Source organism: Suricata suricatta, chromosome 10 (genome assembly GCF_006229205.1).
Source record: "Suricata suricatta isolate VVHF042 chromosome 10, meerkat_22Aug2017_6uvM2_HiC, whole genome shotgun sequence".
Taxonomy (NCBI): Eukaryota; Metazoa; Chordata; class Mammalia; order Carnivora; family Herpestidae; genus Suricata; species Suricata suricatta.
Genome location: NC_043709.1, coordinates 57,055,196 through 57,065,730, shown reverse-complemented (window position 1 = coordinate 57,065,730; position 10,535 = coordinate 57,055,196). Strand labels below are relative to the sequence as shown.

Genomic DNA, 10,535 nt, shown 5'->3' with positions numbered 1-10,535 from the left:
CCACCTGGGAAGGGCAGCTGCATTAGCTTTGACTCCTTGGTTTTCCCTCCCCTTATACCTTTCCCCTTCCTATCTTCCCAAGCTCTATTCAACCCAGTTCCTGCTCCTCTCTCCACCCCATACCTTCCCTAGAAATTGCCAAGTTCCCACCTCTCCAGCAGTCAGGCCCCTGGAGTTCTGTCCACTCTGGATACAGCAGCCTGTTCCAGGTTTTAGTTGTGAGCGGCCTTGAGACACCAAGCCAGTCCTGGTCTCTGGGTCCTAAAACGAAGGTACCATGAAGGCCCTAGGATCATGCTTCAGTCCCGTGTCAGGGAGCAGCACTGTCCCATGTCACCCTACTCACTCTCACATTCAAAGTGCATCTTAATTTACTGAACACTCACAATATACCAGGCACTGTGCTAGGTACAAAGGACTTAAGAAACAAATAAGACAGGGGCGCCTGGGTGGCTCAGTCAGTTAAACGTCCAACTTCGGCTAGGGTCATGATCTCACAGTTCATGAGTTCAAGCCCTGTGTGGGGCTCTGTCCTGACAGCTCAGAGCCTGGAGTCTGCTTCAGATTGTCTCCCTCTCTCTCTGCCTCTTCCCCACTCACGTTCTCTCTCTCTTAAAAATAAATAAACATTAAAAAAAAAATACACGAGTAAGACATGGCTCTGAAGGGATTCAAGGTAAAGTATAGCAAATAGACATGTCCATAAATTATGATAATTCAAGGCACTGTTTAATATGAGCCGTTATAGACATTCACAAAGTACAACAAAATGATAGACCAAAGAGATTAGTTCCATTCTGGTGGATTGGGAAAGACAATCAGCTTGATGAGTTGGTCTGTGGGATAAAGCACTCTAGGCAGAAGGACCAGCACGAGCAGATGCATGGGGGCATCATAGCATGAGGCCTGACAGGGACTATCAATGTGGTTGATGCACACTGTAAGAGACGAGGCCAAGAAGACAAGTGGAGGCCCTGAGTGCCAAGCAAAGGAGTTCGGCTTTTATTCTGTAGACAAGGCCATGGCAGAAGATTTTGTTTGATTCATCGACAAATAATGCCCATACCAGAAAATTCACCCTTCAAAAGCTTTTTGAATATGATCAAATGTGTATTTTAGAATGATCATTATGGCAAGCAATGTAGAGCCTGGATCAGAGGCAGGCAGAGGTTGGGAGTGAGGGCCAAGCAGACAAAGTTATAACTGACCAAGAGAAAGGTCTGAAAAAAAGGGATCTGAGGGATCTACATATGCCTCACCCAGATACAAAAACTATCCTTTATATCTATAATTTGTTGTTTATTTAGTTCGTTGCCTAAAGTATTTAGAAGCGAATCCCAGAAATCTTGTTATTTTAACCCCTACATTACAATATATATCTATAAAAAATATGAACATTTTCTTGAATAAGCACAATGTCATTTCACACTGGACAAAATTATCAAGCCCAATTCATATAAAATTTCATGAATATCTAAAAATATCTCATGATTTTAAAAAATCAGTATCTAAAAAGTAAGCACAATCTTTTTAAGAGGGTCAGGTGGACAAGTATGGACAAAATGTTTCCAAAATACATTAAGGAACATAGTAAAAGAAAAAGACTTGAAACTATAGCACAAATGAGGGAAGTCAGATGAAGGAAAACCTCCAAGAAGTCTGTGAGACCAGGGATCTAGAGAGAGAAAGGGGACACTGGGACATGATATCTATATTTTAGCACAGGAGAAACTATCTTCACTCCATTTCTAACATGTAATGGAAACCTAGCTGAGTCTGCTTGGGGAGGGGGCATCTGGAATCACCTCAGAGCATCCCACCACTAGAGCAAGAGAATCATAAGATGCCCCATTCTTTCTTCACTCCCAACCCTCCCTCCTCCGAGCAGCACGGGACATTCCAGACCCTCTCACCACCCACACCCCCACCCCTTGCTCCTGTCACGAGGCCCCAATCCCCCAGAGCCCTTTCATGTGATGCTCAGCTGAGACCCCTCTGCCTGTCTCTTCCAGCCCCAGAACAAAAGCCTGAGCTGTGTTCACCCATCCCCATCTCAAAGAGGGGAGGTGGTACCTCCTTACCTTTTCAATCCAATACCACATTCTCTTACTTCTCACTTCAAATATCCTATCCCAGGTGCCTAAGTCATTGCCTCAAAGAATCTCCCACTTATTTCACTTTTAAAGCCCCTGCTTGGACTCACTACCCAAAGGGCCTCAAGATTAGGGCTACAAAACCCCACTATCCCTGGGCCCTTACAAGCAGATGGGATTATTCTCAGGCTCAGTCCCAAATCTCCACATAGGGAGGGAGCTCAGATGCCCATATCCTCACTAAATCAAATGGGTGGAAGAAGCCTGAGGTACTGCTGGTATCTCCTATAAGGAGGGGAAAACCAGCACAGGTGTGCAACCCCAAATTCACACTTGTTCATGTCAATGCTCCCCACACTCACCTTCTGTGGCCCCCACAGCCAGAAGAGCACCCATCACAGCCACATGGAGAAGGCATTTTCTCAGCACCAGATTCATCCTGTTCTTTCTTCCAGCAACCAAAGGCGCTGGGGGGCTGGGGCAAGCCCCTAAATAGGAGAAGGGTGCTCATTTGCATAACCCTTCCTTCTCTCCATCCAGAGGAGTCTTGGGAGGGGTAGGAGGACGAGAAAGGCAGAACTGACAAGGGGTCCTGGTTCCTGAACATCCCGCTACTCAACGGTAATTCCGGTTTCACTGGGTCACTCTCTCCACCACCACGTCCTCCTCCTCCTTCTTCTTTTTTAATGTTTATTTATTTTTGAGAGACAGAGCGTGAGCAGGGGAAGAGGAGAGAGAGAGAAGGAGACACAGAATCTGAAACAGGCTCCAGGCTCTGAGCAAGCTGTCAGCACAGAGCCCACGCGGGGCTCTAACTCACGAACCGCGAGATCATGACTTAACCGACTGAGCCACTGAGGTGCCCCGGTCACTCTCTTCTTGACTGGAAAAGAACTGACTGAAGGGCAGCTGCATAACATGTACCCAATACATACGATTCATCTTACGAGAGTAAATCAATCTGTTTGTTGTAGTTTTTTAATCAAACCAGGAAATCTCTCAGAAAAACAGAGACTCTGCATCCCAAAAGAAAGAGAGTATCGGATAGGCAGAGGGCGGAGGCAACTACATCTCCGGGACTCAGAAAACCCGTTACTATGAGATTCTCAGTTTCCTGCTTTTCAAAGGAGGCTCCCTGGGCCAGGTGGAATTTAATCTTAGGGCGAGACACATTTTTCCCTAGGGGTGGTGAAACGGCGAATTAGAGATCAGGAAAGCCCTACAGATTCAAGACGCAAGTAGCTATCTCGAGTCCATATCAGGTACTTGGAAAAAGACATTTTGCTTCCCCACCGAGGCAGAAACTTGTTTTAAGAATCCTCGGAAATAAACTTGCGTGAGGTGGGGTCATTTACTGCAGCCAGGCGCGTTGGGCTCGCCCCCCTCCGCTCTGACGTTAACCAATAGGAAGACGCGGGGGCGGAGCCAGGGAAACGCGGGAAGGAGGGGCGGGGCCTCTGGTGGCGGTAGGGAACTGGAGGGGAGGCGGCAACATTGTTTCAAGTTGGACAAATTGACAAGAACGAGAAATACACTGCGTTCCATTCCGACCTGGGGCCGCGGAGCTGGGCCCCGTTTTCCCCTCCTCCACCCCCCGAGAGCCGGGGCCCGCCTTTTGCAGGGTTCCAGGCCCCAGCTCCAGGGCCGGGCTGACCCGACTCGCTAGCGCTTCATGGAGAACTTCCAAAAAGTGGAAAAGATCGGAGAGGGCACGTACGGAGTTGTGTACAAAGCCAAAAACAAGGTGACGGGAGAAGTGGTGGCGCTTAAAAAAATCCGCCTGGACACGTGAGTGGCCTCTGTACCCGGGACTCCTCTAACTCTGGAGCTCCTTGAGTGCCCCCCTGCCCCCCCCCCCCCGACAGGCGGGTAGCAGTCCTAGGACCGGAAGGTAGCTGGGAGGGACTTCTTTTGAAGTGAGAGGTGGGTTAGAGGACAGCGAAGGGTTTCCCGGTGGAGAGTGTAGGGCACTTAGAATCTGTGGGAAACTTTCTCCCTCAGGTCGAGGGATGTCCCCAAATGTGCAGTCTGAAAGACTCAGGAAGCGGAAGGAGGCCTCTGAGATGGGGTCCAGGACTCCCCGTGGAGTTGGGTTTTGCGGGAACCAGTGAAGAGCACCTTTCTGAATGAAAAGCCCTCCTCACTGCCCCAACCCCACCCTCATCGTAGAATTCTCTACCTCTTTAAAAAGAATGGCAGTTGAACCTCACTGGCCCCTCTAGGGAGGCTGGGTGCTGCTACTCTCATTTTTTCCGTTTCTTTCTCTCTTCTTTACCTACCCCGGGACACCGGGAGGCTTTACTTACCTATGCATGGGAAAAGAAGAGTAATGACCTTAATACATCCCCAAACCACTCCCTGTCCACTGGTGGATTACCTCCTACAGTAGGCCTTCTCTTCCCTCACTTCTCTAGGGGATGCTGGGGTGGTGTCTCAGTGGGAAGAAAAGAATGACTGGGCTGGGGGAAAAGGAATATTTGTAACCACATTCCTATCTCTGCTTTCTCCACCTCTCCAAGTGAGACAGAGGGTGTACCCAGTACTGCAATACGAGAAATTTCTCTGCTTAAGGAGCTTAACCACCCTAACATTGTCAAGTAAGTATGTGTCTGGAAGGTGTTCTGACAGTAAAGGAGGTGTTCTTGTCTGTGTAGCCTGGGTATTCCTCTTCCTCACCTCCATTCCTGGACCTCCCTTCCCTAGGCTGCTGGATGTCATCCACACAGAAAACAAACTCTACCTGGTTTTTGAGTTTCTGCACCAGGATCTGAAGAAGTTCATGGATGCCTCTGCTTTGACTGGCATTCCTCTTCCCCTCATCAAGGTAACACTTCTCATCAACTCCTCCCCAACACGGGCATGTTTTGGGGGGACTGAAGGCAGGCAATTCAGACTAAGTGATGATTTGTGATCTTGGCTTCCTTCCCAGACCTCATTCCCCCTGCGCACACACACACAGACACCCCATCTTTCTTTTGTGGCTCTCTCTCTGCTCATTATGCTTATTAACCCTAGGGCTGGGCAGGAGAATCAAAGAAGTTGAAACTGTAGTGAGTCAACTTCATAGCTCAGGTGGAAGGTCTGATGAAACTCAGATCCATGGGACTTGAGGGCACTTGGTAGGTTCCTCCAAGAAGCCCTTCCACCTGTTTCGTAGGAGAAATAGCCAGTGAGTTTCTGTTGTCTGTTTTAGGGCTGGGTTCTTTACTCCCCGAGCTCTTTCAATCTATCAACAAACGTTTACTCAATGCACATTTATTGTACACCTTCAATGTGCTAGGCACAGGATATGGAAAAGAGATGCAAAACTGAATAAGACCTGGTCCTTATCTTCACTAGACTGATAATCCAATGGGAGATACAGCTTATAAGCATATAATTATAACCTAATATAGTAAAAGGTTTTGGTAGAGCTTTGCAGACACAGAGCAGACCCTAATAGCTCACTGTGGTAGAAAAACAAAGTCCTCTCTCTCTCCTTTGTCAGAGCTATCTGTTCCAGCTGCTCCAGGGCCTAGCCTTCTGCCATTCTCATCGGGTTCTGCACCGAGACCTCAAACCTCAGAATCTGCTTATCAACGCAGAGGGGGCCATCAAGCTAGCAGACTTTGGACTGGCCAGAGCCTTTGGAGTCCCTGTTCGTACTTACACCCATGAGGTGAGACCCTCTCTACATTTCTTCTCTGAAATTCCTGGGAGGTTTTAACAAGAACACTCACAAAATTATTAAACATCTCTGGCCAGCAGTTTTCTCTCACTACATGGAAAGTGTCTCTGGCAGGAGGTTTTAGAGTATGCACCAAGTTCCAATTGTGGGGCTAACTGGGCTTTGATAGATGCTAAGCCAGGAGAGCTGGATGGCACACTATTAAAATTATGAGCACTTTTCTCAAGTTTTCCAGGAAGTTTGCAAATTACGGGTTCAGAAAATATGCTCCCCAGAGCCTAGCTCTGGTCTAAGAAGTTGTCTGTAGTCATTTATATTTAGGGAAGTCGGAAAGATGAAGGGAGAGAAGCTGCTTGTTAACCGGCTGAGAGTTAGCAGAGTAACACTGAAGAGCTGAGATGTGGGAATCACCGTGCCCCACGCACCGCCCTTCCCCTTCCTGCTCTTGTCCCCAGGTGGTGACCCTTTGGTACCGAGCACCGGAAATCCTTCTGGGCTGCAAGTACTACTCCACAGCTGTAGATATCTGGAGCCTGGGCTGCATCTTTGCTGAGATGGTACGGAGGCAAGCCCGAGTTCCACCCAGCTCACTCCTCCACATTCAAGAACAACAGAACTGTTTCTTGGCCTAGACTCATGGCCCTTCTATATTACCACAGGGTTTCTTCTCTAGAGTAGCATCAAGGCAAGTAGGGGGAAAGGCTAGGACTATTGTACCTGATGTCAACCACAATGTCAATATATCCTCAGACAGCCTTAGCATCCAAGACATATCTCTTATCCCCAAATTGAGCAAAATCATGCTGTTGTAGCTTTAGTCTGCATATACTTGGGAGAATAAGTACCAATTTAGTGCCATCTTCATTTGGCCGGTAGTCCTTCTTGTAGAGTTCCAGGATTATGGTGAAGCCAACTTATGTTCACTTTACCCATACCTTTTATTTAAACAGCAGACTTAAATCATGCCCCCCTCCACCTCTGGCTTTTCAGTTTGAAAGATCCCTGAGGCCCAGCCTCTTATGGGAGCTCTCATTTCCTTTAATATAACAGTGGAGTGGGCTGAGTTTTCAAATCTAATCAACAATTTGTTTTATGGTCCTTTATCTGGGTTGTGACTGGGGGCTTGGAGACCATTAACCAATATATAAAATGTGCATTTATCCCCCAGTACATTACCTTACAATTGCCCATATCCTCTCTCAATTCATCAAAAAATATTTGTTAAGCACCTAGTGTGTACCCAGCACCATGCTAAGTGCTGTGGGGAACACAGAAGAAATGGAAGACACAGTCTCTGCCCGCTGTGCTCCTATCTAGAAGTGGCTGCATCACAAGGAGGGGGGATGACCGCAGTGTCTACCCCACACCCCGTGAGTGGCTTGGGATCCCTTTGCTACATGTCAGTGGCACCCCAGACATTCACCCCCTCCCAGCCCCACCCAGCCTTGGGGATCTGCAAAGGCATGGTTGGGGGAAGGAAGGAGGGGGCGAGGAGACAGATGAAGGGACTTCATTGTCTCAGGCTCTGTGTGACTGACCCCATGAAAGGCCCTGGGGAGGGAGTCATGGGGCCCTGCTGACCTTCCACTGCCTGTGGGAACCTCCGTTGCACAGGGAGCAGCTTTGACTGACATCAGTGCGGGTCTTGGCCTTTTCTCCTTCCCCATTATCAGGTGACCCGCCGAGCCCTGTTTCCTGGAGATTCCGAAATCGACCAACTTTTCCGGATCTTCCGGACTCTGGGGACCCCAGATGAAGTGGTTTGGCCGGGAGTTACGTCTATGCCTGATTATAAGCCAAGTTTCCCCAAGTGGGCCCGGCAGGATTTTAGCAAAGTTGTCCCCCCGTTGGATGAAGATGGACGGAGCTTGCTATCGGTGAGAGTTGGGGGTGGGCACCCATTTCCTCTCATTTACTCCCCTGGGTAGGATTTCTCCAGGATGTAGGAAGGATGAGACCCTGGACTCTGGGTCTTGGCATTTCTCTAGCCCCTACTTCTCTCTCCTTGTTGGCAAACCAGTTCAGATATAGGGAGGAGGGAATTGGGAATTCTGCTTTGGGTAAAAGAATTCTGGTTTCCTAAGTTCTCAGAACACCTGCTGCCCATTTAGTCCAATGTCACATCACTGAAGTCAGCATATATCTCTCCCTCCAGCAAATGCTGCACTACGACCCCAACAAGCGGATTTCGGCAAAGGCAGCTCTGGCTCACCCTTTCTTCCAGGATGTGACCAAGCCAGTGCCCCACCTTCGACTCTGATATCCTGCCCCAGTCTCACCCTCTCTTCCAGTTGGGGCCTGATCTGGCCTGGCCCTGGGCTATTTGCCCTCTGATCTTGTCTGGCTGCCTTAACACCTCCCCCTCTTAGCCAGCCAACTCTGAGGATATAAGGGATGGAGGAGAGGAATAGGTGAAATGAAAGGAAGCTTCAGTATTAGATGCACTTAAGTCCCTCCACCAACCTCTCCTCCTCTTCTTAGTCATTGCTGAGGGGTGGTATTTAAAAAAAGACTGTCCCCCACATAGGGTTTGCCATCCCAATCTCTGAAAGCCCTGAAATTATTATTTCCTGTGTTCGGGATGACAGACACCCCAAGCCTCCCTCAGACACTGTTTGTAAGGTCAACTGATAGCAAAGATCCTAAGTTGGAACTTTGGGAAACCAAGCAAAACAAAAACATAGGGAGGGGCCTGTTTTAAAGAATTAGGTTAAAAAAAAAATAGATCCAACCAGTTTATACCCTAATTTTAGTGTTTCATCTCACCTAACAGTCTGGGAGGCTCAAGACTCCCAGTCTCTGCAGTCCCTCTATCTGTCCCTCCTATGGACAGGAGGTGTCTGGGAGGCTCTAGGACAGGGATTGTACTTCACCGTGGCCTTATGAGGCAAGTAAAAGTTGTTTGAAGTTTTCTCTTCCTTTTAAGATTCTTAGTTCTTCATATGCCAGGTCCATCTTCCTCTGAAGGCCACCCCGTAGGAATGGAAGTTAGGGTTTAGACATCATTTTGAAAATGTTGACACTTTTTTAGGGCTGTGATGAGTGAGGGCATTGGGAAATTTTTTTCTTTAAAAGAAGGATGAACAATTATATTTATATTTCAGGTTATAGTAGTTTTTTAAGTGGGAATGGGTGGATTTGTTGCCATGTGCACCTTGGGGTTTTGTAATGCGAATGTTTAAAAAAAAGGAGTATTTTTTCTTTTTATGATGTTTGTCTCCCTTCTCCCACCTCTCGTCTTCGAGTGTTTTTGCTATTAACATTATTTGTAATTTAGTTTGTAATTCATTAAAAACAAAAGTTCCTAGTTTTATAGTTCATCTCTTTCCTCCTTTACTTAGGTGTACTTATTTACATAAAGAATGATGTGTGAGAGAGAATATGAATGTGTATGTGTGATAGTTGGTTTCAGAGCTCCCCTTTTCCTAATCTCTCTGTTTAGAGCTACCCACCTCACCCCATTAGCCCAGTTTGGCCTCTGTTATGCAATTGGTATAGTGCCCAGGGTGGGCAAAACGGGAATTACTGCCCCCATTCTATGGCTGAGTTAACATAAGCCTACTTCATTTCCCCCACGAACCTGATTCATCCCCTGCACGCAGACACACATACCACACGCATGTACATACACGGCGACAGTTCCAGGATTTCAGAGGTTTAGGTGGGACTTAGAAGCAGCAATGTGGTTGGAAGTGGGCTCCAGGGGAATTCTCCTTGACGCCGCATTTCCCAGTGCAGTCGTTTTTCCTTTCTGTTGCGTATCACAAACAGCTTTCTAAAGATACTTTAATCATATTTACATACTGCTCAGAACATATAACTTGTCTGTATGAAAAAGTATTAAGGGGGCTAAAGTCTCCCCAAGCTACTACTTCTTGGAGTTGCCACTGTCTCAACCCCACCAAAAATCATCTCAGACCGCCAGCGCAAGCCACCCACAAAATTCCTGTCTTCTGGGGCCCCACAAAAAGCAGGACGCACCGACGTGAGCTCTACTTTAATTCCCAGGCTCCAGGTCCTTAGGTGAGATAGTTCTCTTTACGCCGCCAATTTGTCATAGAGGGAGGGGCGCTAAAGTCCTCCCCCGCCAAATTCGGGGGGAGGGGCGAAGGTCAGTAGCAGCCTTCCTAAGGCTATTTTCAACCCCGCCTTGCCTGCCATTCAAGTTCCGAATTTTCCCAGTACTGGTTAAAGCTTCGCTTGGGCCCGCCTCCAGCACTCACCTGATTAGATGTTTATGAGCCAAAAGGCGGGGTCATAAGGGTGTCGGATGTTATTGGTTGATATGTACGCCTGTCAGCAGTGTACCGCCCTCTGTCTCAGAAAGCTCGCTTTTTAATGGCTCCTCACCTCGTCCATCTTCAAGGTTTCCCTCTCTATATTGGCCCAGAGCCCCGCCTGTCCAATCCCTCGTTCGTACTCGTTGGTGACAGCGCCGGAAGAGGCCCGCCCTTCTCCAGAGGATTGGCGGATTAGTGCACACATCGCCCACCCTAGGCGGTAGGCGGGTAATCGTGCTATTGGCTGAGGCCCCCGCCCCGGGGCGAGGAGGAGGAGGGGCTGGAGGGTTTGGTTGAGCTGTAGCTGTTTGTCTGTTCGACACAGGCTTGGGCCCGACGGGGGAGACGGAGCCCCAGGTACCGGGCTGATGGAGCCCACAAGGGCAGGGGCGGAGGCGCCCAGGAGAGGAGAGCGGCCTGGCCTGAGGGCAGAGGCGGGTCTGCGCCTCAGCGAGGGGTCAGAGTGGCCCACTGGAGAAGGGAGCAGGGGGCCGG

At 48.6% G+C, this 10,535-nt stretch overlaps 2 protein-coding genes and 1 long non-coding RNA gene across 5 annotated transcripts in view; 2 read left to right on the top strand and 1 right to left on the bottom strand.

The window, feature by feature from the left end:
- Positions 1-177: 177 nt before the first annotated feature.
- LOC115303886 lies at positions 178-10,448 on the bottom strand. The gene is made up of 3 exons (XR_003914280.1): positions 9,984-10,448; positions 9,390-9,544; positions 178-261 (listed from the first exon to the last, which is right to left on the bottom strand). It is a non-coding gene; the product is annotated as an uncharacterized LOC115303886 (long non-coding RNA).
- CDK2 (cyclin dependent kinase 2) lies at positions 3,545-9,080 on the top strand. Of its 3 annotated transcripts, XM_029953856.1 has the most exons (8): positions 3,545-3,881; positions 4,613-4,690; positions 4,797-4,917; positions 5,581-5,751; positions 6,216-6,317; positions 6,987-7,130; positions 7,434-7,637; positions 7,916-9,080. In XM_029953856.1, the coding sequence occupies exons 1-8, from the start codon at positions 3,766-3,768 to the stop codon at positions 8,018-8,020; spliced, it is 1,041 nt and encodes a 346-aa protein (XP_029809716.1). In that variant the 5' UTR covers positions 3,545-3,765; the 3' UTR covers positions 8,021-9,080. The 3 variants fall into 3 exon arrangements, with proteins under 3 accessions (XP_029809716.1, XP_029809717.1, XP_029809718.1); XM_029953857.1 differs by lacking the exon at positions 6,987-7,130; XM_029953858.1 differs by lacking the exons at positions 6,216-6,317; positions 6,987-7,130.
- The window catches only part of RAB5B (RAB5B, member RAS oncogene family), a 13,070-nt gene continuing 12,830 nt past the window's right edge, over positions 10,296-10,535 (top strand). The window contains exon 1 of the mRNA XM_029953859.1: positions 10,296-10,397. The gene's annotated coding sequence lies outside the window, so the exon portion shown is untranslated. The remainder of the gene's footprint in view (positions 10,398-10,535) is intronic.